General features: G+C 35.9%; 1 protein-coding gene across 1 annotated transcript in view; it reads left to right on the plus strand.

Moving 5' to 3' along the window:
* Window positions 1-27,936, plus strand: part of TBC1D22A (TBC1 domain family member 22A) — a 155,773-nt gene that overhangs the window by 66,272 nt on the left and 61,565 nt on the right. Inside the window, exons 10-11 of the mRNA XM_042815968.1 lie at window positions 2,593-2,668; window positions 14,350-14,477. Of these exons, the coding sequence (XP_042671902.1) occupies window positions 2,593-2,668; window positions 14,350-14,477 (204 nt within the window). The remainder of the gene's footprint in view (window positions 1-2,592; window positions 2,669-14,349; window positions 14,478-27,936) is intronic.

The raw sequence follows: 27,936 nt of genomic DNA on the forward strand, positions 1-27,936 counted from the left end.
TGCTTTATACTGTAAGCAATTAAAAGTGCTAGGGGTGTACTGCAACATCTGGAGATTATTACAAGTCAAAGCAGGACCCATCCTTATTTTCACTCAATACCACTTTTTCAGTGTATCCACAAAAAGTGTTACTGCAGGACTTACTGGCTGAATTATACCTTGTTGTCAGCTGTCAGAGCAGAGAGCGAAATGGATGGGATTTGATTCCCATGGTGATTTTTGGAAACTGCTTTTTCTCTCTGCTTTCCTTCTGTGAGTACAGGATGAGAGTTTGAGTTAAATCTATTCAGTGCCTTTTTTTCTTTATTTATATCCATTTCTTCAGTGTGTTTATTTTCTTTATTTTCACATTCTAATCAAGTTTATTCAATTTAAAATTCTAACCTCTAACTTAAAAAAAAAAATAATTTTTTTTCTACTGTGTTCATGTTTTCTCATATAGTAAGGACTGCAATTGAAGTATTTTAAGATTTAATTATTATTTTTGAGGAAGAAGTCCTGCCAGGCCTATTTGTAGTTGCTGGGCAGTTAGCTATTAGTCTCTGCAGAATAAGTACCAGCAATTAACACAAAGATTTGAGGGCGAAGCAAGTTTGGAGCCCCTGTGACATTATAAAGTCTTAACCTTTGGTATTGTAAGGTGAAACTAATTATATGTTGGAGTCTGAACTAGATATTATAGCCATTCAGCCATGAAGTAGGTTAGCACGGTTCACTGAAAGTATGTTGGAAGCTATCTGAGCAGAATGTCAAGGAATTTAGTGCACAGTAATGCATGTTTTTTTAATATTTATTGTACAATCTGTTCTATCTCATACTTCTTTGTATGTGAATACTTTCTAGACAGAGTCAAGTACAGAGGTTAGAAATATGATGTTTGTGTTAGCTGCTTGCTGAAGATGCGTGGAGGTAAAAAAAAAATAAATGCTATTCCTTATTCAGAGTTAGTCTTTTGCTTCATGTAGATGATGAGTTACACAAGGAATAAATGAAATATAACAAAAACTGAAAGGACAAGTAATGTAGCATGCCTGTGAGAACCCACAGGTGTGAGGGGGAAGAGTGAGGAGAACTGAAATACTGGACTGTCTTTTTCTGCAGAAGTTAGGAGGGAACTGTATTGAAAATGTGCTCTGTAAAGAGCTGTCAGTGCTACAGATAAAAACTTTGGTCTGTTGAAGAGCCCATTATGCTGAATTTGGAAACTGATAAAGCCAATTAAGCTATATGTTAGAAAAACTCAAATCTTAACCGCTGAACTTCTGTATCGCCCTGAGAAATAATGACTTGGATGCGTTTTCCTTTAAATCTGTTACTTGCTTTTCCTTTATCTGTAAGCATAAAAGGATTAAGAGTTCTAGATGTCAGAATACTTTTTTATGTTTGTAAAATCCTTTTTTCACAGTTTCACAAGCTTCAGAGTCAATTATAAATATCATAGGAGGGAATGTTGATAGAATAGTTTAATTAAAAAATAGGTTTTGTGAGCCAACAAGGATGTTCCCAGATAGATGAGGCAGCACAAGTAGAAGAGTAATTCTGAACTGGGTTCTCTTGGAGCTGAATTAATAAATAGGAAAAGAAATGAGTAAGGAAAGATGAAATACAGTGAAGAACAAACTTAATAGCTTTAAAATTCAAGTTTGTGATTTTGGATTGCATTTCCAGATGTGTGTGGAGTAATGATGCTTTGAGAAGGAGCAGTTTCAGATTCATAGATGGGAGCTGTGGTGCTGCTGCAGCATATGGGAAGCAGCAGTGTTCTAGTCTGCATTTGCTTTCTTTGTTTAATATGTAAGAATACTTTTACAGACAACTTGTTACAGATTGTATAATTGAGTACCATATTGCTGTACTTTGAATGCAGTACTGCTTCTGGAACTTAGAGTTAACTTTCTTAAGATGTAAATGACTATATAAACAAACACGAAGTTGAGTTAGAGTTAATGCATTCGGACAAATGCATGCAAGTGCCCTGCCAATTAACTGTGCAGTTCATATGTTAGATCTTGGTACATGATATTAACTATGACCTTATGTTCACAGCAGTCGTGACTACGTTGGAAGAGAGTTTTGATTTCTCACGCTGTTGGAAGGCATTGTTCTGAACTTACAAGGATCAAATTTATATCTTCTTTATATCTGATTAGGGTGTAATTTTCATATTTCCTTCCTCATCTGTGATTAAAATTACAAATTTGTAGTGGGGGAAAAAAAAAAAAGATCTTAAGAAAAACCACTGTAGCATGACAGCTTTTGACATTTGAGAAGACAGCCTTCTGAAACTCTTTAGACTTCCATGATTTGTTGGAACTTCAGGGGCACTAGATCAGCAGGTAGCAAGCAGGTGATACAGGAATAGCTGTAAGGTATGCTGTTAGGCACACACTCTTGAGTAAGATGATGGAGCATGATTATTTGCTCCTGAACTGTAAAGACAAACTGAGGAGATGCAAAACCAAAACTTGAGCACCTTAAGGAAACAAAAGTAAAATAAATAAAAGGAGGAAAAAAAAAAAAGAGTTAAGTAATTGGGAGAAAGGAAATTCTAATTTTCCATAAACTTATGTTTGTCTCTGGTCCTTTCTTTAGGATAATTACACATTTGCACAGCCGGGAATTCAAAAGAAAGTGAAAATGTTGGAAGAGCTTGTTAGTCGGATCGATGGTAAGTTTAAAAGCTAACCTAATTTCTAAATAGTGTTTCATTGAAAGTGTTTAGTCAAAATGTTTGCGTGAAATCAAGCCAGCATCACTGCTGCTACCTACAGTGTGGAGTAATGTAGCCTTCCTCTGATGAGGTGTCACACTCGGACAATTTGTGGCACGCTGGCCTTTGAAAGATCACTGTCCTGTATCATTTAAAGGAAAGCTACTAGAGCATGAGCCACTTTCATTACTTTTTATTATGGCAATATAATCAAAATTCAATGGCAATTTCTTTGCAGCAGAGTAATGACCACATACAAAAGGCAGCCGGTATTCATTTCATATTAAGCTCAATGATTGTTGTAATTCGGGCAAGTCACAGTGGTTGTTTATGGCTGTCCTTTGGCACTATGTTTTGTGCCTTTGTGCAGCGTTTTGCTATCGGGAATGCCTGAATAATTTCTCTGTGGAATCCAATTAATTATGAACTCTGGAAATAGCATCTTTAATATTATAGATAAATTACAGTATGTGCAGGGGCAGTTTGAGATTATGCTTTCATGTTTTAACAGGGCACTTTGAAATATTTTCTACCTTCGTCCTTAAAATAATTCCCTTCATGAAATGCTGACTGTCATATTGCTAGAGCAGAGTTTAATTAAATGAAAGGCAAGAGATAATGCTTGCCCATTCTAAACATACTCTCTTGGTAGTTTGTTAAATTAATGAACAGAGTATTAACAAAATGTTGCCAAGCAGAACCAGCCATATATTTGTGACTTTAGCCTGGCAATGATGAAATAGCAAAAAAAAGTATTTCCTGAGTAGTTTAATATTTGATAATCTGTGTGAAAAGATTAATTCTGTGATTTCATTGTATGCATTGTGAGTTTTTATTGAGCCAGTACTTACCATAGCGAATTTGGGTTGGCCTGCACAAACTTGCAACCTAAATTTTGATTGAGCTTTTCATGCCCTTTATGTATTAATTATTGAAAGATAAGAGCAGGAGTTTATGTAATATTCTGCAGAGTTTGTGTAATATTCTGCTATAAATGTGGATGTATATAAAATTGTAGTAATTATATGTATTTTTAAAAACATATAAATTAATATTAAAAATAAAGGGATGCTTCTATGTAAAGTGTAGGAAAATGTTTATTTAGAAATGTTTGTAATTTAGTGCATTTTATAACTTCAGAAATCATCTAACTGCTTTCAGTATGGATTTTCATCTTCTTTTATGTTAATTTCAGTATAGGTGATTAAATTTCAATTATTTATAGAAACAAGTGCATTTTTAAATAAAGTGCATAATTACAATACCTGCAAGTGAACATCATAAACGTGGTCAGAAAAGTATGGAAACAAATTTTTAAAATGAAAAATACTGTTCTGATAATAAAACTCATTCTTAACATTTTAAGAAAAAATAAATAAACTATACTATAGTTTGTTTAATAAGGAAGGAAGAATAGCTGAAGGCTTATTTGTACCTTCAGTGCTTTGGGTCAGTGGATTAAGTTTGCAGAGGATTATTTTGAAGTCTTTGCACTTAAATAAAAGAAAAAAAAAGGGCAGTTGTAGCAAATACATTTTTCTTCCTAAACTCTCCTTTGTAGAGCAGTTTAATTGCTATTTACTGACTGCAGTTAGTAAGCTAACTGCAATTAAAATGTCTTCCGGATTTTTATTTGATTGCAAATAATTTTGTGAGGTCTTTAAGACTGTAGTTAACAGGAAATTGTTGGAATACCCAAAATTGCGGTACCACAAAAATTGCAGTTGTTTATATGTTTTTCTAAGCGTAGGCACAGCATACTTTTACATCAGCAAATATGTAAGAATGTAACCAACACTGTGGGTAATTTTACTTTGAGCTGCAGAGTTTAGAAGATCCTATGTCAATATCTGTGGCTGTAGACAACTGCCAAAGTGTTAAAAATGATGATGGACACTGAATGATAACTTTTCTACATTAGAAATGCTCATTTTCTGGCAGTTTTTAGTAGAGTACACGGGTGCTTGCTAGTTTGTGTTGACTCTTCAGGCTGTATTAAGCAGTTGCAAGGCAACATCTTAGATTACTCTTAATTATAGATTCTTGATGTAGTTGAATAGTTGAAGGACAGCTTTCTTGTTTCAGTGGTATAGTTGGAGAATGCAAAGCAAAGTCTTAACTAAGAAATTGATTGCCTTACAGCAGGTGTATTTTATGATGTATGTTATCCATGTGACATATGTGTAGCATATGTAGGAAAGGAAACCATGTGTTAAAGGAAACTGTTAAAACTATTAAACTAAACAACTAATGGGAATTATGACATGTCAGAGCGAGGAAATGGAATTAAACAGAAATTTTGACAGAAATTTGTTTTCTGTGAATAAAAAATGACACTATGAAATATCTTATAAAGCTGTTACTTCTCAAACAGTAGCAAGCCTGAAGAATTTCAGTGCAATTGATGCTATTGAATCTTAAGACTATTTTGGTTGAATTACTCCACAAATCAGTGGTCCAGACCCCAGATCTCATCTCCAAGGATGGAGATTCTGCATCTTCATTGCATAAGACTCTTCAAGGCTTTGATTACCATCAAGTGACTACCAAAAGTCATTGTGACTTTCTTTAATGCAATCAAATAGAATCTTCCTTTATGGAATTAAGGTATAGTGTGTTTTATTAACCATTCCTCTCGACTTTCTATCGTGCATAAAACTACTGGGAGTGCACTAGGTGCCATTCACCCAGTCGTACCTGAAGTTGCTGCATAGTATTGGCACCAGTGTTCATTTCTGAGATTTCTAATCATTTTTTGTGCCATTTGTAACTGACAGCCACTTGGACACTTATTCTGCTGATCACAACCCTTATAGTGCAGAGGCACACATCAGCTTTGGTTTGAAAAAGATTTTTCAGTATTCTTTCTTTTTATGTAGTGGAGCGTCCAGCTAGTTCCTCTCTTTTGCCAGTAAATATAGTCCAAAATACATGAAAGATTAAAACAAGGCTTTAGACATTGTGTTGGCAGTGGTGGACGTGCGCTGCTATTTCAACTTTTGGATGATGTCTCAGATGAGGGATCCTGACCTCCTTGGATTTTTTTGATAGAATACAGTTACATTGTATGTACATTGATAGATACAGTTAAATTGTTATCTTTCTTACTGTGTGTGCTTTTTTCCTTTTATCTTCATATTGAGTCTGCTGTACTGCAGCTAAAGAGAAAAGTGTGCTTGATATGAACTTAATAGTTTTGCTTTAAAAAAAAAAAAAAAGTATGGTTTATACTAACTGTAAATATTCTAATTGCTAATTATGATTACTGTGGAAGAAAATAATGTTCCTGTTGTTACTGCGTCACATTATTTTCTTGATGCTGGGTAATTGAATGGTGAAGAGAACCTTAGCATAATAAGTAGCTGCTTGAATGGATGAAGCTTGTGCAGCTTGTTTGCTTATTATAAGGGCTTACCAGTGTATGAAAAGAGATACCTAGCCCTTTGGAGAGTGTTAATACATTATGTTAGTGATTCAAGGAACCTTCATTAACCCAGCCTCATGGATCACAACTCCTCTCAATATAATATGACTGTCCTTGTGTGTACAGTGCAAAACACTGAATCAGATTTCAAACAGCCAAGACAGTCTGTTTATTTAATCGTAATCTCAGCCCATTTAAACTCCAGAAGGTATTTTTAATGACCCGTGTACTCAGTGGAATTTTTTTATAGGTAAGACTGAATAATGTTTTGTCTTCAAACTCTGTCCCATTTTTCACCTTGTCATCATCATTCATGTCTAAGAATTTTACAAAAATTTCGCAAGAGAGGATCAATAAATTGCTCAATAGTATAAGCTATCTGTAACAAGAAGCTACATTTTCTGTTCTCTGTAATGTCAATGGAGCTTTTCTCCTGTAAAATGAACAATCTCATGATTTGTAAACAGGTCAGACAAGTTTGATGCTCTCTTCCTCAATTGCTTCACTTAGCCTTGAAATCGAGGAGGCATATTGTAGGAATGGCAAATTAACTCAGGATTTATGTTTGTAGACTTTACAGATGTTTAGCATTTACCTGGTTTCAGTCTTGGGAGAGTCTTGGTTTCTTCAGTTTACTGGAAAGCATCTGATAATTAATAACATAATTAAGTGTCGGGCAGCCTGCAAGAAGGCTGAGCATTTGCACATAGAAGTAGTCTTGGTTTTTCCCATAAACTGACCAAAAATATAGGCTGTTAAAATTGCATGTCATTCTCTCTAAATTAGCGAAAATGCAGCTTGAGGAAAAAAGAAAATAAAACAGTCCATTACTTTTTTTTAATTGCATTCTGATTAATAGTAGAAAAAACTTGTAAGGATGGTATTCACAACTCAGAGCCTAGTATGGATATTCTTCATCTCCTGTGAGGATGATAATGAAACATTTTACTCTAAATGTCTTACAAAATAACTCGTCAAGTTTGCATTTGTGTGCTGAGCGACCTGATCTGTGTTTTCACAAATCAAAGAGTTGTAGGGTTTGGAAGGGACTTCTGGAGATCACGTAGTCCAACTCCTCTGCTAAAGCAGTTTCCACAAAGTAAGTTGCCCAGGAAAATGTCCAGACTTGTTCTGAATGTCTCTGTTCTTGACAAATTAATCTTAGCTTCGCTAATCTTTATTTATTTATTTATTTATCTCCTGGATTGCAAACTTCTTGGTCAGATGTCTGCATTTCTTTCAGTAATGTCACAATAAGGACTTTTTAATCAAGAAAATTGTCGTAACCTGCTGTTGTTATATGGCCTTAAGCTTATACTGTAAATACACTTTAACTGTTTTTACCCACAGAAAAAAAGCTGCAAGAATATGTTGTATGTATTTCTTTGGTGTGTGTATGTGTGAGTTAAGTTCTTCACAAGACCTAGTTAATTTATAATTTTTCATTTTTATGTTTGTTTGCTTATACAGAGTGAAAGAACTTCATTGTATCATTCTTGGTACTTCTCCCATTTTGAGATACTTGCTTTAGGTGTGTCTGATAGGTTATTTAATACTCAGTATTTATGTATCATATTATGGCTTCTTAACTAATTGGGCCTCTTTCCAGTACATCCTTCATTCACATAGAGCTAAAAGAAAATTATTCTATCTAATGTCCGTTTGGTTGAGAGGCAGCAGGAAGAGCTGTGAACTAAATGGCTGAATTTTCATTGGGATTCCTACAGTTTTCTCTCTGTATTGAGTTGGCACGTAGCATTTTGCACATTCTTGTTCTGAGAGAGACACCCATTCCTGAAGAACCATCCAGTCGTTCAAATACAAATGTTTCATGCTTTTGCTAAGATCTTAATTTTACCTGATGAGTTAAGGCCCAAAAGTACTTGGAGTCAATGCATTTGGTAGTTTCTATACCTTGATAGTCTCTAAAGATTATTTAGTTTCTGTGCTGATTTGACTTTTTAAACAGTGGAGAAAACTGGTTTTGATTTTTTGTTTTTGAAAATCTGACTCTCAAAAAGACAAAATAGCAACCAAGGCTAATATATTTTCTTCTGTAACACCACTCCAGGTATCTGCTCAATAAACCATGATAGGTACAAACTAACTAATTTGTTCAGTTTTTAGTTTGGATCTTAGTTGTTCATACAATGAACTGAAGATGATACTGTGGTGACACTTGCTCAGTCTTTGCTATATATTCATGCTGATGATTTCTTTAAAGTATGGTTAAGGAATACTTAACCATGTGTGCAAAATCATGTTCGTGTTTAATTATGTTGTAAAGCATTTTACTGACACCTGTAATTTTCAACTAAAATTGTGTCTGTGGGGGAAAAAAGTGCCAGTTGTAGCTGTAAAGACTTTGTATTCTTTAAATTCATTGAAGCTGTGTGAATTGGAAGTGGGAACAGAATTTATTTAGATCTTACTGCTGTTGAAAATTAGTGATTAATAAGGTCATTCCTTATGTGTCAGCTTGATGCTGAAGTGATTAAAAAACTTGTAGGCATTTCATAATTGTTTTAAATTAATCTGTGCTATAGAGCTCTTTTTCATTTTAACAATGCCATCTTATTTTTTATCTGATTTTATGGTTGTAATTACTGTATTATACTTTAATCTACTCTTAGATGCTGCTCACTGGGCATTATAATTATTTAATTTATCTTTTAAATCATATTTCTATATTTTACTGAGGAGATTACGTTTGTACGCTCACAGGGTTCAGAGATCTTAACAAGAGTTAATTAAGACTGATGTTAAAATCATTTATAAATTCCTGGCTTTTCTAAACACTTCGACTTTTAATTAGCCTAAACTTACATGTTTGCGGCAAATTAAAGAAAAAAAACCATGATCTGAATTGTAGGAAGTGTTGGACGTGAATCCAGTTATGAATGCACACAGTTGTGATTTATAAGATATGGCTACAAACAAATAACATTGTTATTTGTTAGATCTTGAATATTAAGGTCAGGTTCCACCTGGGACACCAAGTTTATTTTTATCTTTTAGCTTGAATGTTTTACTGCTTGGATTACTGTTGGTATTTTTCCCAATAGTTTCCTCCATTTTCCTCTGGATACTTCAGAATTATTACACGCTTGATTCCTTGAGGCAGCCAGATCCCCCATCCTTCGTGTTGTGTTACTTGTTGATGTCACAGTACTGTCAGTACTGTGTCACAGTACACAGTACTGTTTTTTTTTAATAACTCTCCGTGCTGTTAGGAAGTTCAGTCAGGTAGAATTGCTTACTGTAACACTTAATTGCTTAGAATAAAATCTGGTTGGTTGGCCAGTTGCCTGCTTTGCTCAGCTGAGAGGACAGTACTGAAGTTTTGTAAATGATGGCAAAGACTGTCAAGAACCAAGTATTACGAACAAACTGGGAAAGAAATCTGTTACTTTACACTATTTGCAGAGATTGTACATAACATTTCATCCCTGCAATGGGCTGTGAAAACTTTTCTGTAGTTGAGAAATTGCAGTACTACATAGGGAGGAAAATCACTACTGGCAGCTCAGGTTTATAAAAACTGGCAGTGCTACATGGGGGGCATTTCCTATTCGTAATCTAACAGTTAAGTAAAGTTCGGCCTTGCAAGCATGTTCCATATAACTCATTGAGAGTTATAATAATATAATTGTATATTACTATTATTATTATATGAGATTAAACCACGTGATTTTCTTTTCTGTAGTTTCATCTTCTAATGAACGGTAGCCAAATTTAATTGATAATCTGGCAAGTAAAGGATAAATGTTTGCACTGTGGTGTGTGAGAGAATTCTTATCAACTGTCAGGCAGTGAAATGCCAAACGTAGTATTTGACTGTCATGGGGCTTTTAAAACATTTAAATATGAAATTGCTGTAACCTATGTTATGAAGCGTCACTGTCAACATTAGCTGACAAATTGAGTGAGTTAATTAAGTCATAGGTAATCATTTCTTACTACATTTGACGTGGGAAGAAAGGTGTCTGGATTTTACATTCAGTAGACAAAACAACAAAAACAGCTAGCTAGAAAATTCTGCAGCTGTATTATCTGTTTTACAAAAGAGAAGACAGGAGGAAACATTTGGATCATACTGGTCTATTTATCTGTTTTGTTAAAGTCTCTACAAAAATATTAACTAATATTAAATAGCAAAAGTTAATTAGTGGAAAAAATAGATGGTGAGTGAAGATCCTGAGTGCTTTTGAGGCTCTGAAATACTGTTCAGTCTCCACTGCGTTCCTCCATGAGATTATTACCTGCCAAGGAATTTTTTTTTTTTTTTAATTAAAAACTTTATTATCAATTTGTATATTCATTCAGGGAACCTTCAAAAGAGTCATTAGAAAATTAATAGAAAATCAGGATTTTATGTTAATTCTGCAGTAAACTTTGTGTATTTCAAAATGAAGGGATTTTGAGTTTGGAGTGCCATGCTTTGCCTGCATTATTATCTCCAAGATAATTGATTATCATTTTTTCTTTATTTTTTTGGAATGTCAGTCCTTTTTGAAGTAACAAAATGACAAATGCAAAACCAAGGAGAATTTTGACAGTAAGAATTCTCCTATGTAGTAGATGTGGAAACTGTTTTCTGAAATGTCAGTCCTCTCTATTGTTCAACTTCTTTGGCTTGTCTTCCGTTACGTTAGTCTCTGAATTTTTAGATTATTGCACTTGATGTTATTGGCTTGGCCCAGAAGGAAGAAAATCCAGCTAAACTGCCATTTGAAATTGAGAGTGCTAGTATATTTCTTGGCACATTTTCATGCATCAAGTAGAAAAACCACAGGCATTATTCTGTGTTAAGAAGTGTCAACAAAACCTCTGCCATTATTTTTTTATTTGATTTGGATTGGTACCAAAGGAAATACTCTTGTAGCAACTGTAGTCACTTTAAGAAGAATCTTAATGAAGACAAATACATGCTTTTTCTTCCTTCCCTTGTATTAAAAGACCTGTTTATTTATCAGATATGCTTTAATTGCATTTCAGATGATGTTTTAATAATTAGCCTGTTTTATACTTACTTTAGAAATATGTATAAAGTGATGATAAAGTGGAGTTAAAAACGAAATGCTGAAGTATGAACTATGAAAAACCCCACATTTTCAAAAATGTCAAAACTAGGTTTAGAGTCGAGCATCAGAAAAGATTACAAAGGTTGATAGGACTCTTTACATAAAGGTCATCAATAAATGGCTAGTATTGCAAAGTAATAAATTATGCAGATGGATGCAGCTCCATGCTGTGCCACTGTAATTTGGCAATTCAAGCATCATTTTAGTATTATTTTGTTATTCCTTTGCTTATGTGGAAACTTTCCCAGCTCTTGTTCTGTCAGCGTCCCTCAGTCAGGTCAGCCTTAAGTCATCATGTTTTAGTGCAGGTTATTTTGGCCTTAACTGTGCTTTAGTTTCTGAATCTGTAATCACATACACATTTAATTCTGAAATCAGTAAAACAGCCTGAGAAGCTGGCACTAAACAATAATAAATATTTTATGCATATAGATTCTGCTTCCATGAGACACTGAAAATTTTAGCAGTACGTTACAACATTAGGTACTCAGAATTAATTTCAGAAATTTGTGATGAATTCATAGAAATCTAATTTTGGCTTTTAAAAAGCTTAAAGCACATGTTGATGTAATCTTGTAGTGAATAGGTGCTACAAAGATTTTTAACAGAGATGTGATGGATAGAATTATTCCAGAAGTCCAGAGTAAGAGGATTTGTGAGACATACTTGGCTATCGTTAGTGTTTAGGATGCCTAAACAAATTAATATATTCTGTAAGTGCGTTTATTAAAATTATCAGTAGTTAGAAATGCTAGAACATGAAATACACATTTTTGGTGATATGCTACATAAGAAAACATTTTCACATTGTATTAAGATTTGCTTCACTAAAACCATTTCTGTGTACATATTTATTTTAAAAATTGGGAACCTTAGTAAATATAAATCTTGGGCTTCTTTCATTTTTGTACAAGTTGTATTTTTCTCTTAACTATGACACAGTTTTGCTGTCTGAAAATGCGGTAAGTGTATCTTGTGAAATACTTGAGATCTGAAAGTTGACAGTAGTTACATAACTTGCTTGTTTGTTGCTGACTCGTGCTATTTGCAGTGAAATGGGAAATTTAAATTTAGATTACAACTGTCGTAATTACCTTTATCAGCAAAATAGCCCATTACTGACAATTACTTACAAAGTAGGAAGAATGAGCCCTTTCAGTCATTGCATTTGCTATTCCCGTCTTACATCAATTGCACATAACTCAGGGAGTTCAGGAGTCTGTTTTTCAAATTCTTTAGACTAGAAAACAACTTCCAAGAAATTCATTATGAATATTAAACACTAGTTGAAATATAAAGACTGGCACAATTTATTGTTCTTCATTACTTTTGATGTCTGCAAGCAACCAAATGAAATACGTTAGTACTGCGTGAAGAACAAAAATGTTATGTGGTGTTTGTGAGTTAGCACATCAGCAGGAAATAGAACTGACTGTTTTTGCGTTCTACTTGATTATCTGAGTGTTGTAGTCTGCAATATATGTATCTGAGATAAATTTAACGTGGTATTTCTCTTCAGCATATGCGACTTGCAGCTGTATTTCCCTAGAGCAAAGGCAGACACATGATAGTGGTTCTGTACCTGTTAGTGCCTGCGAGGCATGCAAGGTCTCTAACTGTTGAAAATGAAGGTGTTTGTTTTTAGGCACTTTTGGAGCCAGTGAACATTTGGCGTAATGTGTTGTGACTGTTCTGATTTGCAAAAAGGCTCCCTGTTGATTGTTTTTAAAATCTGAAACATTTTTACTTGTTCCATATTGAAACAACTTTCAGTTCTCTGAAAGTCAGTTGCCATATTAACTAAAGCTTTCATATAGAGCCATACAACATGTATTGAGGAAGAGAATGATATAACTTCACTCTAAGCCTTTAAGCTATCAGAATTTTGAATAACTAAAAATAATAATTTGTTAAACAGTAATTATTGGGCTCCCCTACAATCTTGTACAATGTATTCAAATTTAAATGGAGCTGGCATGGGTGAAATTACTTCTGTAAGTTTGTACTGTGCGTTCATATCCATTATTCTCTGGCCTGCTTGCTTCAACACAGAGGCCCCAGGAAGCACAGTGGGTAATACAGATGGACAGCTGATCTTTTTGGTCACAAAAATTCATATATTTCAGATGTCATTTGGCTTCTTTAATCTTTATACAACGTCTTGTAACAGTGCCACTGTACTTCTGGGATGTTAGTTGTTCATTTACTTTTTTAGTGCTTTTTTAGCTCTGATAAATTTGGAATTTGGAAGATCAGAGTGTTCTCATTGTCTTAGCTTCTGGAATACCTCTATGAATGTAGATGAAGGAGAACAGGGATAGCAAAAAAATCTTTCACAAAGAAATAGAATAGGGATGTCCTATTGAGGCCTTAACAAAGAATTCTTGTCATACATTTAGATGAAGTAAGGCATCAGCGTTTCTGCAAATTTATGACGTTAGCTAAAACCACTTAACAGAATGCGATTCTTTGGGAGGTAAATTTTGCTAAATATAAAGAAGTCCAGCTAGCAGATCAGTTTTGCTAAAGATAGAAATAACGCGTGATACATTGATACTTATTAAAATTTTGTATTTGTTTCATATTAATAAATTATTTAAGCTTCAATTTGTTTAAATTTAAATAGTTCTGTTTTGCATGCATTAATCTCAACTTTCTGTTTCAAGTGAATACAGCCTATATTTATGCTCTCTTTTATACTTCTTTGCTTGTTTATTACTGTCTTCTTTTTGTTACCAGTGTTTTATTTTTGGAAACGTTACATTATTTGCAAATCTTGTTGCTTGTAGTCCTGCCTCAAATTTTTAATATAAGAAATTAGTGAATATATATCTACATATTCATTTCATTTTATAAATTTGTGGATTGGTTTTTGTATATTGAGAAGCTGTGACTTTAATCTTTTTTCATTGTGAACCATTAAGTCATCCAAAGGAAGAAAAATAAGTCCAGTGTACTGTATAAGTATTTCCTTTTCATGTTTCTGTTTGTAATGTTATGTATTTATTTGTATGCATCACCACATTTTAAACTATTTGGGATCAGAGGATTATTTAATTTTCAGATACTACTTTTGATAGTTAAGGACTTTGGGAAAGGTTCAGTAAAATGTTGGTTTATTCTGTCTTCAGAACAAGTTCATAGACACTTGGATCAGCATGAGGTGAAATATTTGCAATTTGCTTTCCGATGGATGAATAACTTACTGATGAGAGAAGTCCCTTTACGATGTACCATCAGATTATGGGACACATACCAAGTAAGTGCTTTATTACACTTCCATCTCTCTGACTGTGTGTTTCCAACATGCAGGTGTGTTTCTGTGTTATTCTTCTTGAACTTTTTGATTTAGAGTCATAATGAAATGAGTCTTCCGTGATCATTACCATTTAGAAACATTAAAAGTTTTCAGTCATTTTGCTCTTAAAAAAACCCAAGCACTTTATATAGGTATCAATTTCTAGTACTAAAATGTACCCCTTGTCAAAGCATGTGTTAATGACCATACTCCTTCTGCCTCTTCAGAAAAACAAAACATTGAGTTTTGTTTAATCAATGTTCTCCATAGATTCTGAATTCCAGGCTTCACACTCCCCCCCCCTCCCCCTTAACTATTCATTCCAAAACTAACATACATCTCTCCAGCACAGAGAAATGCTCATCCTTCTGTAATTAGTCTATTTCTATTGTTTATTCAGACAGAATTCCTTGTGTTGCTGACCTCTACTTGAGGCAATTAGTTTCCTCAATAATTTCTTGCTCAACTGTCAAGCGAAAGAATTGGTATTAGCAAAAAACTGTTAGTTCTTAGTTCTATTTCTTAGTGTTCCAGCAGCTTCTGCTTCTACTTTTTAATTCTTTTTAATTCTTTTAATTATTTATTTAAATGATAGACTTTTGCCAGAGGTGAGGAGCACTGCCAAGGAAGAGGTATCTGGGTAGGACAGACTGCCTGGTTCCATTGAGTCTGTACTGGGTGTCCATTCTGGCTCCCCCACTTGATGAGGACATGCAGGACAACAGTGAGCGGCTTCCCTTCTCTTGCAAGGATACAAGAACAGCGGCCTTTCTTTAAAGAGGGTTGCACTGTTGTTTTCACAGAAGGAAACCTTTTGTCTCCTTGCTCTTCCCCTCTTACTATCACAGCTAGAGTAATGCCTCACCGAGCTGACTGTTTTCTTCAGTTCAGAGAAAATATGGACTAAATATCGATGTTTCCAGTTTAAATTACAACTTAGTTATTCTCAGAGTAGGCCCAGTTTTCCCATGAGCTACACTGGGAGGTTTCAGGGGAACAACAGCGCTCTTCTGCTGTGTATTTCCTGGTGTGATAGATAACTATTGTTATCTAGAATGGTTAGAACCATGCTATGTCTCTTGAAATTCTTTGCAGTTCTTCCATTAATGTTGTGAGAATAGGATCAGGCACTTAAATGCTATCCAGATCTGTCTTGGTTTGAATTGTAATAAAGGTTCTCTATCTGGTATCATGTTTTTGTCTAGTTTAATTTGGGATTCATCAGTCATTTGTTATGCTCTGTGAAGTAAGTCATTGAACATACAATCCAAAATACCTGTGGTTGATCTAGTTAAAGTGTAGGGGCAGAGGGAACTGGAAAGGTTCCCAAATCCTCTGTTAAGTAAATGCTCTGGTATTCTGTAGCTGTGTCTCTGAAATCCACTAAAATTTATCACTGTCTTCTGAAGCAGAACTTTGTAAAATAGGAAAATTAAGGACATTATGCATGCTGCTTACAAAGAATGTGTTGCAAGAGCTGCTTAGCTGTAAATGTTGTGTTTTACTTATTCTTTAACTCAAATTGCATTTTAATGAGAATGAATTATTCCTTCCTTTACTTGATTTGGTCTTTGCATTTTTCTGTTTGGTTTTATTTTTACGGTAAATGCTTGAAATATTTTATATATATTTTTGAAAGTGATATTGCTTGTGAAGTAATGCCTAAGACTCATTTTAAATCTATAGAACTGTACTACATGGATGGACACAGACTTTGTCAGATGCGAAAGATTTCACAGCCCGATAATGTAATATAATAGCTCAGATTTATCTTTCTATTATTTCTTGCCTTTTTATTCTACCTTTTGCCACGTTTTTTGGCATAAAGAATTGGTAAACCAAGATAGCATGGTGGCAGAAAAATTCAGGGATTATGCATGTTAGTTTTATGTTTGCTCCTTTTTGGAGTTGGGGGTGGTTACTGACACTGAGTTAAAGATTTGTTTGCATATTTGAAACAACGAGTAAACTCTGACCTAAATGATGCAGCATTCTGCATTGAAATGTGGGGGGGATGTGTATGTGCTCTACATCTATGCTGTTCAACACTAAACAGATATTTTAAAAAGTTAGGTTTTCTGTCAAAGTCTCTGAGGCTAACCTTGATTCACTTTAAGACATTTTGTAGAAGTTTGCATCAACTTTTTATTTAGGTTGATTTTTTTCTTAAAAATCTGTGTAGTCCTTGAGGCCCTCTTAAGATCCACTGTATTTATATAGCTGTGTATGTTTCTCTTAAGTGCAAAAAGTCATTACAGTGGTAGCATCCATTCAACATCCTCCATCCTTTCCTAGAAGCAATACAAGTGTTAGGTTGTGAAGTCGTACAGAGTTAAATTTTAACTATTGGGTAAAAGTCTCGTCTTTTTTTTTTTAATTCTATGCTTGAATATTGAGTTCAGAACAACATCTGATTTCTGGTCAGTTGGGAGCTTGAAGGAAAACTCTCAATGGTGCCATTAAATTCTCCTGATATTTGATAATGTACTGTACTGACTGCTCTTTGAGATGAGGCAGTTCTATTTTTCATTTTACTGTTGATCTTCTGGCCTGATGTTCTTACACAAATTACCTTTCTGTGCTGTCATTCCTGCAGTGATTTCTCTGTGTAAATAACTCTGTAGGAGTACATAATTTCCTTGAGAAACACTGTTAGAAACTTACTCAGACTTTTGTGTTAGCTGGGTATTAAAATTTATGTGGATCTGAAATTGTTTGGGAGAAACAGCAACAAAACAACAAAAAATGCAACAAAATGTGAATGCAAAAAAAAGGAAAGCTGAAGCAGTATATTAGCTTTCAGTTTTAAATATATTGTGGCAAGTGCCATTGGAAAGTGTAGATTTCAAGTGTACAGCCTAAAGTTTAATCCTGCCAGGAAACCTTTTTGTTTAGTACCACTTTGCTGACTGCTATATAGCAGTCTGCATACAGCTGTCTAGAAGGCTGATGAAGCTGAATTCTCCTAGTCTTTGTATACATTGCAAAACAGGTGAGTGAAGTACTATTTACAACTTACCAGTCTATTTTTTCCTTCTTGGAACTAGTTATTTCTTCCTTGTCCAAGAGTCTGATGTTTCCCTTCTTCAAAATAAATATTATTTAAGTTTTCTGAAAAATGTGTCTTCTTTACACCAAGTATTATTGCAAGTCCTCGGGTAGCAATTTACATACTTTTCTTATACAAGGAGAGATTGAAATTTATTTTCTCTCCCTCTTACTTAATGCTCACTTTTATTGTGTCTCAGGTTGGACTTCTGTTGTCCAGCATGGTAACATACATGCTTTTTTTCACCTTTGCTCGTTTGTATAACTTAAGCAACTAATTCATAGCTTTTGTTGGGGCAGGGTTGGGGGGAGGATTTTCTTTAAATATGGACATCTAATGTTACAGTTTAAAAAACATCATTGTTCATCCATTTTATTGGTCAGTGGTATGATAGCTCTCTGCAGTATTTTGCAGCCGGATATATTTCTTAGGCTATCCTCAGTAAGTTTGTTTCTCTACTAAACTGTTCATTTTCTAGGTCGTTCTACTGAGACATACTAATCTTACTGTTATTTTTGCCCTTTCATTTCTTGTATTTTATTTTTTCTTTAATTCATGTCCTCTTTCTGTCCTGTTCCACAACAATTAATGTCAGGGTCTAGCTAAGTGAAATTGATGAAAATATTTGGACATGTGAATATTTAATATCCAATTACACGAGTAGGATCATGTCTTTAAGATTTATAGACATTTGTCAATTTGATTGAAGCCGGCCAGCGGGTTAAATGTTTCCGAAGTGGGAGAGATGGACCTGGTGGAACATAACCTTTCCTTCCTGGACATAAAATGCAAATGTGAAAGTTTAATTTTCTTAGGAAATAAGGGTAAAATACTGCTTAGCTTGGTAATGGCTTCTTGTCCATATGGAATATACTGTAAGATAATTTCTTGGATTCAGAAGCATCAGAGGCCTCTGGAGCCTGTAGTCAAGTTATACCTTCTTCTTTGATTCTATTATCCCTCATTTTTGTATGAGGAATGTTTTCTTTTCTCCAGCTTCCTGCCTGCCTCAGAGCTGGAATTCACTGTTCTGCTCTCTTCTGAGCTGAGCTGCAATTGTCCCCGCTTTCACTGTAATTCAAGAGCACACCTTTTCACATTATCTTCTTTATAAGTAATTCTAAAGATGTAATTAAAATCAAAAGTTCTTGGACACTAAACGTAAGAGGACTTTTACTTACAAGGTTTGCAATCCAAATATTTCCTTTTCAAACAAAACATCCTTACTTTAACTCTCCTTTTGTGTTCAAGTTAGTTTTTTCCCTTATGACATTAGTTCCTGATGCTTACAGCTTCCCTTCAACCTTAGCAATTGTGAAGTTTTTTTTGTTTTCTTTTTTTACTTTTTCAGTCTTTGTCAGCCAACTGACTCTCATCACCTTACACCACATGGATAGTTATTTGCCAGGACAACTGTGTTGCCAAGGCAACTTCCCATTGCCAAGAGTTGTGCTCATTAAGACTTTATTTTGGCAGGCAATTATATTCCAGTGGCATAACACTGAAGTCAGTGACCTCTTATTGTTTATCTTTTGCTAACTGCAATCTGGAGTAACATAAAACTGACAGACAAGAAGAATGTTAGTAAGAAAAAGTTCATCTTCAACTATAACTTTTTGTACAGACTTGAACATGCGTAAGGGTTGTATGTTTCTGAGTACCAATTTTTCTGACCTTAAAAAGCACTCATTCATATTTATATAAGTTCTCAGGTTTTCTCCTAGGAAGGATGTAATCTAAATTGTAGAATTGTAGAATTACAATAATGTATATATACACTTGGTATTCTTGTTGATTATCAAGGTTTAGTTTATTAATTCCTATTTAATTTTGACTTTTAGTGTGAGACAAGGCTCCCAATCTCCTCATGCAAGCAAATTAAGCAGATCATTAATCTGTACATTCTTATCCCAAACTGTGATCTGCAGTTATATATCCTCATCTTCCCCCTGTACTGCTCTGTATGCTTTGCCTCAGCAAACAAGGTTATAATACAAACAAGCAATAAGAACAAAGGCAACCAAACTAAAACAAACAGGAATGAACCAAAATCCCCCACAAAAAAAAACTCCAATGAAAAAAGTTGACTTCCTCCCTATATCAAATTGAAAAATCATCTTTACGCTTCAGCCAGCCCATCAGCTTTCCTAGTAGTGATCTTAGCCATATCATTTAATAATCAAAAAATCTCATCTGCTTAGTCCTCTACTTATTTTCACATTCTTTCTTTTCATTATAGGAAGAACCAGCCTTAGCAGTGCCTGTGTGCCCACTCAGATTCTGTAGTACCTACAGAGAAGGTTAGGGACCATGAGGACTGAGTATTAGGTTGCCTCTGTATAGTGACTTTTATCTGAACCCTGAGGAATAAGCAGTAGTACTAGCAATTATAAAACTTAAAGTTAATGCTTGTAGCAGGTGCTTAAATACGACTGGCAGGAAAATTGATCATCTGCCATGCCTTTGGATGGGTTTGCATGTTATTCATGAATGCATGGACATTAGAAGTCTGTTGGACCTGAAATTCCAAGATTTCTAGTTTCTGGTCTTGTAACCTGTGAACTTACTGTTAGTTGAATCATAGAATAATGGAATGGCCTGTGTTGAAATGGACCTTAAAGATCATCTAGTTTTAACCCCCCTGCTATGTGCAGGGTCGCCAACCAGCAGACCAGGCTGCCCAGAGCCACATCCAGCCTGGCCTTGAATGCCTCCAGGGATGGGGCATCCACAGCCTCCTTGGGCAACCTGTTCCAGTGTGTCACCACTCTCTGAGTGAAAAACTTCCTCCTAATATCTAACCTAAACCTCCCATTTTAGTTTGAAACCATTCCCCCTTGTCCTATCACTATCCACACTCATAAGCAGTCTTTCCCCTTCCTGTTTACATGCTCCCATCAAGTACTGAAAGGCCACAGTGAGGTCTCCCCAGAGCCCAGTTCCCTTAGCCTTTCCTCACAGGAGAGATGCTCCAGCCCTCTGATCATCTTAGTTGCCCTCCTCTGGACTCATTCTCTGCATCTTTCTTGTACTGGGGGCCCCAGGCCTGCACGCAGTACTGCAGGTGGGGCCTCACACAGCTGAGTAGAGGGGGACGATCACATCCCTCTCCCTGCTGCCCACCCCTTCTTTAATGCAGCCCAGAACACAGTTGGCCTTCCGGGCTGCAAGCGCACACTGCTGGCTCATGTCCAGCTTCTTGTCCACCAGGACCCCCAAGTCCTTCTCTGCAGGGCTGCTCTCAAGGAGATCTTCCCCCCAGTTTGTACAAATACCTGAGATTGCCATGGCCCAAGGGCAGCACCTTGCACTTGGCCTTGTTGAATCTCATGAGGTTCACCTGAGCCCAGTTCCCCAGCCTGTGCAGTAACAGTAAAGGTGGGGTTTAGTTTGACATATGAATGTAAAAATGTAGGTATCTTACTGTAAGTTTGTGTTTAGTGCTTTATCAGGTATCAAAGATTCCATGTCAGTGCAAGGAGACCTAATGAATAAAGAGAGGGAAGCTTAGGGGCAGCTTTTCTATGGCTTAGAGTAGATGGTCAGCCAAATCTCTTTTTAGGGTCCATTGAGTGTATTGATCAGATTTTCATTACCTGCTAACACATATATTGTGTTTCCAGATACTTGATCTAAAAAGGGGAAGATCTCCAAGTTTCTGAAAGGAAAAAAAAAAAAATTAAAATTCCTTTCCTACTGCGTGGAAACTGGCTGGACAGTGGGTGGTGGGTGGTGAGCAATTGCTTGTGCATCATGTGTTTTGAGTCTGTGTGTGTATCTATAAATCCATATGTATTTCTGTGTGTGTATATATTACTGTTTTTTTCATCTTACCTTTCTGTCTTAGCAAATATTTTTTACCTCAACCCATGAGTTCTACTTTGTTGGTTGTTTTTCTTTTTTTGATTCTCTCCCCCATCCCATTGGCAGAGTGGAGTGAGTAAACAGCTGTGTGCAGCTTAGTTAAACCTCAAGATATGCATAGAGAAGGATTCACTTTTTTCTTCATTCAACTTCCTAAGACAGCCTCTAGTGCTATTGAAATAGATGGCAATTTTTCTGTGGCTAAACAGAAGTTAATTGCACATGCAGAATGGATAAGATGAAGTATTTTCTCTTCTGTGTAACTTAAAGGATGTGAGTAATTTCATTGACTTCAGTTGAGCAAGTAATGAATTTAGTTAATTAAGCATGTACTTTAAAGTGATCTATTGATCAGGATCTTGATGCATTTTATACGATGATAATCAAATGTTAGATGTAGTCTAGAAAATAGTTTGTTTTCCTTCCTTCCTACTTTAAAGTAGTTTTCTGTTTCTGTAGGAAATTTTTAGTAATATTTTTTATTTCAAAAGTCTGAAAAAAATCATTTTTTTATATAAGAAAAGAGAAAATTGTCTCTCTCACATATGCTGTGTATGCTTTCTAATTTTGTTCATATTTTACATTCTATAAAATTGGACTTTCATAATACTGTTCTGTGTTTTATTAGGTAGATTAAAAATTAGTATCTCTAGTGTCTGTGTAGTCCCTTACTGAATTATGTCTTTCTCTAAAATTTTGTAATGAGACATATTTTGAAAATAACTATAAAAATTTAATTTATAATGTTGTATGGGTCAATGAAGTATGCTGTGTAAAGCTGATATAGCTGATCTTATTTAAATACATTGATTTATGGAGAAGACCTCAAGTTGAGTCATCTGACTTTATTCTGCTTTTTTTTTTTTCTCGAAAGCATAAAAAATTAAGGTATGTTTGGGAGAGAGCATAAAATATCTTTTGTAAACAAAATGGCAGCTGAGACTGAAACATTTCCACTTTTATAAATAACAAAAGTCAAGATTTCAGTGTGTGACTGTGAGTGATAATAACAACTCCTGGCTCACCTAGTTTCACAGGATTATAGTTCTTTAAATCACCCCTTTTTGTGGTTATTGTTAACTCATCTGGTAGTGGTCTGCAGTACTGTCTAGCTTGTCGGACAAGACGAAAGCAGTTGTTGGTGTGGTAGTTGTTGAACTTGTCCACCAATATTCAGTTAGATTTTGCTGCTGTAAAACACATGGCAGTCTGACAAAATGGCGCCTGGCATGGAATTATGTATGAAGCAAAGGAGTGGAATTGAATCCAGCCATGTGGAAGAAATCTGCCGGGTTAGAGTTTTATATGCACGGCAGGCAGGTTCTTGTTCATAGCTGGCAAAAATGCATAACTGATTTTGGTAACTGTTGTAAAGCAGTGCTTTGTAGCTGAGAATGTGCTGTATCAAATAGTGTAATTGCACTCTATTGTAGTTTCCATGGAAATGAATAGGAGGCATTACTTTTGGAACAACATAAGTAGACAAGCTGATGAATATGGGTTATGAGGTGTATTTAAAGATTGACTGAACAGTTGGGCCCAAAGGTTTGTGGTAAGTTGCACAACGTTCACTCACAGGCAAGGCACTAATGACTCTAGCGAGCAGGACTCAGTATGGGGACTGGCACTGTTCAGTATCTTCTTTATTGACCTGTGCACTTGGCTGGAGTGCACCCTCAGTAAGTTCGTAGGTGACACAAAATGAGGAGGCATGGCTGATATGCCACGGATTGGGCCACCATGGGAAGGGAAGTTTGGCAAGCCTGAGAACGGTGCATAGAGGAATCTCACAAAGTTCAACAAGCAGAAGTTCAAAGTCCTGCATCTGGAGAGCAATAGCTCAGACGCCTGTAAGCACTGTGGGCTGGTGAGCTGGAAAGCTGCTTTGCTGAGAAAGACTTGGCAGTGCTGGTGAACACCAAGAAGAACGTGAGTTAGCAAGGCAATTTTGCAGCAAAAAAACCACAAACCTACAGTATCCTGGGCTGCCATTGAGAGGAGTGTTGTAACCTGTTCCAGTTCAGTTACACATGGCTTACCTCGATGAAATTCTTTCAGTGTCTGTTTAATGTACTATAGTTTTTCTAACCGCCAGCTCAACAGTGTGAAACTGGTATGTGACATTCAGAGGCTTCTTCATTTTTTGCAATGCAAAATGGCCATTCTGTAAGCCAAATAATAGCTTTAATAATAGGTAACTGCAGGTTTGTCTTCAGGGACTTTGTATTAAACTTGCTCACTGTTGATGAAAAGAACCTTTGATGAAGCATGAAAAAGCAGAGACCCAATCTGGTAAGTGCTGTCAGCTGTGTGGTTTTTGCAGCCACCTGTCCTTACAGCAGAGTTAGTAAGCTTCCTTTTACTGCTTGCTTTAAAAAGGAATGTATTGCTAGACCTTAAATGCATTTAAAAAGAAAAAACAAATAGCTTAAGCTTTGCTTTATGCAAAACGAGAAAAATAGAAGAAAAAAACGCCAATTTAATCACAGGGTTTTTGGTTGGAGTTGATTCAGTTGAAGTTATGATTTTCTGTTTTTTTCTGCTATTGGGTACTATTTAAAGAAAAGAAAAAAAAAAAAAAAAAAAGCCAAACTCTCCATTGTTTAAGCTCAGAGGTTCTGGGTTTTCTCTGGTACTCTGCTACATTCTTCTGACCTTATTTGAAGGGAGCATATAAATAGGAAAGGGAACGGCTGTTTATAAGGGTGGATGATGATAGGACAAGGAGTAATTGTTTCAAACTGAGATGGGAGGTTTAGGGTAGATATTAGGAGGAAGTTTTTCACACAGAAGGTGGTGACGCACTGGAACAAGTTGCCCAAGGAGGCTGTGGATGCCCCATCCCTGGAGGCATTCAAGGCCAGGCTGGATGTGGCTCTGGGCAGCCTGGTCTGCTGGTTGGCGACCCTGCACATAGCAGGGGGTTGAAACTAGATGATCACTGTGGTCCTTTTCATTCTGTGATACTATTTGTACTTATTTATATTTCTGTATTGAATGCAGAAACTTTCTTCAATTGGTTCTGTGTAAGTAATTCAGAACTCCAGTGCAAGAAGCCAGAGTGCAAAAGGAACTTTGCACAGATCCTGCAGCACAGAATGGAGCTTGTTGTTCTTCCCCCAGAACCATTTCCTTGCTCAGCTTTATTTCCATGCCTTGACACTTGTTACAAGTTGTTCAGCATTTAAAAACAGTAACCTAATTAGTTTTCTCAAATTCCTGATGTTAGTACCTAGTATTTGGTACCTAGCTGCAGTACCTAGGTACTGACATTTCTAGAAGTGAACACTAGCAGCTAAACAGTGATCAGCATTTCATTTTTTTCCCCCCTTTTGTTTCTGGTGGGTCGTTGTTAAAACCTGAACGACAGTATAAGAGTATAAACACATTACATGGTTCTTTAGTTCCTTATTTTAAGTTTATTAAAGCATCCGTAGCGGGTGTATTGTTGGTGTAGGCTGCCTTAATATAGGAATGTCTGATGTTTCTAAAGCGTATAAAACTTAGGAATTTTAAATCAAATTAGGAGTGTTTATGAGGAGCTGAAGTGCAGGCATTTTGTTTCATTTGAAAATGATCAACAGAATTTGAAATAATACAGGATGTGATTTATATTGTTATGCATGATAAATTTCTGAATAGCAGAACTCTGTGCAGGTAAGGAACAAAATAAATTACTATAAAATAGGGTTGTGAAATTCAGAAATAAATCTATGGTTGATGCCATTTTACAAAACAGGCAGCCTCACTACCATATGTAGAATAATTAGTACATATTAATGTACTAATCAGCTGCAGATGATAGAACATTAGACTACACTGAAGATAGTAGGTTGAAGTATATATATTAACCTGCTCCGTCTTGAAGCAGAGTATTTCTGTTACAAAGCTTTTCAGCAGCCAGCACAGAAAATCTGTTAAGGTTTTAAAATACTTTTTAACTCCTTTTCTTTATGTAAGACATATCACCTACACTCAAATGCAACTTTTTGTAAGAAATGATAAACCAGTACTTCACAAATACAGTAACATCCAGTAAAAACGGTTTATTTATAGTAGCACAGGTACTTGTGGTGGGATTGTGAAATATATAATTACTGTTTATTTCTGGAATGCACAACCTTATTAGAACTACATGAAATATTAAGCCCTTATCTTCTTTCTTCTTTGTCTCTGCTACGCGTTTGCTCCTTGTAATGACTGCTTCTTCTTCAATATTCTGGCCTTTCTTGTTTTCCTGATAAACGACAGTCTTGTGCTTTGCTCTGCTGCTTGGCTGTCTCTTGCCCTTGACTGTCTATGCCGGGAGCTTTTCTGCTCTTTCTTCCAGTCTCACAGGGTTTGTTGGCCTCCTCATTTTTTATTTATTTTTTAATACTTCTCCATCCTATTCATGAGTGATCTGAGGCTTTCCTCATAGCTTCATTGTCAGCTTTATGCTGATGATATGCATATCCACTTTTTTTTTTTTTTATTTCTGACCTGACTCTTTTAGTTAAGATATGTATTTCAGAATGCCTGTATGACAGTTCTCCCAAGATAGCTGATGGCAATTACTGATACCATGGATTTTTTTTTTCCTTTTCCTCATCAAAGCACTTAGTTTTCTTATTTTGTAACTTCTCATAGTAGATCCTGTGCTGGATTTTTTTTCGTCATATTTTTCTCTTGCATGCTCCGAACTACTTTCTACTTCTACTTCCCCACACAATTAAAAACAAAAACACAGTTACAGCTTTTACCTAATATGAAGGGTACACATTTCTTTAAATCAGATAGAATGGTTATTCCAGTTGGTTTTGTTCCTCACTTGAGCCAGATGGGACACACCCGAGATTCTAAGGGATCTGGCAGAGGTGACTGCCAGGCTGCTTTCTGCCATTTATCAGTGGTCCCGATCAACTGGAGAGGCCCTGGGTAGCTGGAGACTTGCTGACATGACTCCCATCTGTAAGAAGGATTGTAAGAAGGATCCAGTGAACTACAGGCATGTCAGCCTGACGTTGGTACTGAGAAAGGTTATGGAATAGATAGATCATCTTTAGTGTTAGCACACAGCATGGAAAGCCCTTCAGAGGGGTCTAGACAGGCTGCATAGCTGGACTGAGGCCAATGGGATGAAGTTCAAGACCAAGTGCTGCATCCTGCACCTTGGCTACAACTACTCCTTGCAGTGTTACAGATTGGGGAGAGAGGCTAAAAAGCTGTGTGGAGGAGAAGGATATATAATATCTGAGGATATTAATTATCACCAGCAGAACATGAGCCAACAGTGTACTCAGGTGGCCAAGAATGCCAATGGCATCCTGACTTGTATCAAAAATAGTGCAGCGAGCAGGAAAAGGGGGGTGATCAGCTCTCTGTTCTCAGCTCTGGTGCGGCTGCACTTTGAGCGCTGCGTTCAGTTTTGGGCCCCTCAGTACAAGAAAGTACAAGAAAGAATGGAGGCTCTGGAGCGTGTCTAGAGAAGGGCAACAAAGCTGTGAAGGGCCTAGAGGGCTGATGGGGAGTGGCTGAGAGAACTGGGATGTTTCAGTCTGGAAAAGAGGAGGCTCACTGGAGAGCTTATTGCTCTCTATAACTGCCTGAAAAGAGGTTGTCGTGAGGTGGGGAATTGTCCTCTTTTTCCAGGTAACAGCGACAAGATGAGAGGTAATGACCTCAGGTTGTACCAAGGGAGGTTCAAGTTGGATATTAGGAAGGATTTTTTTCTCAGCAGAAGTGGCACTGGGAAAGGCTATGTCCAGTGTGGTGGTGGAATTACTGTCCCTGGAAGTCTTTCAGGAAAGGGTAGATGTAGTACCAAGGGACATGGCTTAGTGGGCAATATTGGTGGTAGGTGGAGGGTTGGACTAGATGATCTTAGTGATCTTTGCCAACCTGAATTATTCTATTATGCGTTTCAAGAATTAATGATTAAAGAAAGAATAAAAACAAAACAAAAAAGCCCACCCCACTATTTCAAAGTCAGTGTAAATCTGTGCTGAATTTTGTATGTTTTTTGCCTAATTGGGATTAGTATTTTTATAAGTGAAAATGAATTAATGCTAAATATGCTACAGTGTGGCACTGAATATGAAGTTCTAAAATAATGATATTGTGCCATAAGTTATGAATAGTAGTTTTCAAATTAAATCTAACTTTATCTGTCATCTGAACTTTATCGAGTATGCATTATTCCACTAAATATTTACCACCTTTACTAGTTAGGATACACTTCAAAACAACACCAAAAAATTCTACATAAGAAGTTTTATGTTTCACACTGGTTCAAAAAGTTACGTTGTCCTGTTGTTTCAGAACTATGAAGAGAATATAGAATGTGCACTGGAAAGTGCTGGTTGTGGAATATTTCATCATCTTAGTGACTATTCTGATTAAATGCTCAAATCAGTAATTACTAGTAATTTCAGCTCATTTTAAAGGAACTAATTTGTTTCTAGTATCTCTAAGCTTTCTTTTTTTTAATTTTGCCCATTCTGTTCAGCTACTTGGAAAGAAATGTCT

This window comes from Centrocercus urophasianus, unplaced genomic scaffold (genome assembly GCF_019232065.1).
Source record: "Centrocercus urophasianus isolate 14NV4802_14NV808 unplaced genomic scaffold, USGS_Curo_1.0 seq_15, whole genome shotgun sequence".
NCBI lineage: Eukaryota > Metazoa > Chordata > Aves > Galliformes > Phasianidae > Centrocercus > Centrocercus urophasianus.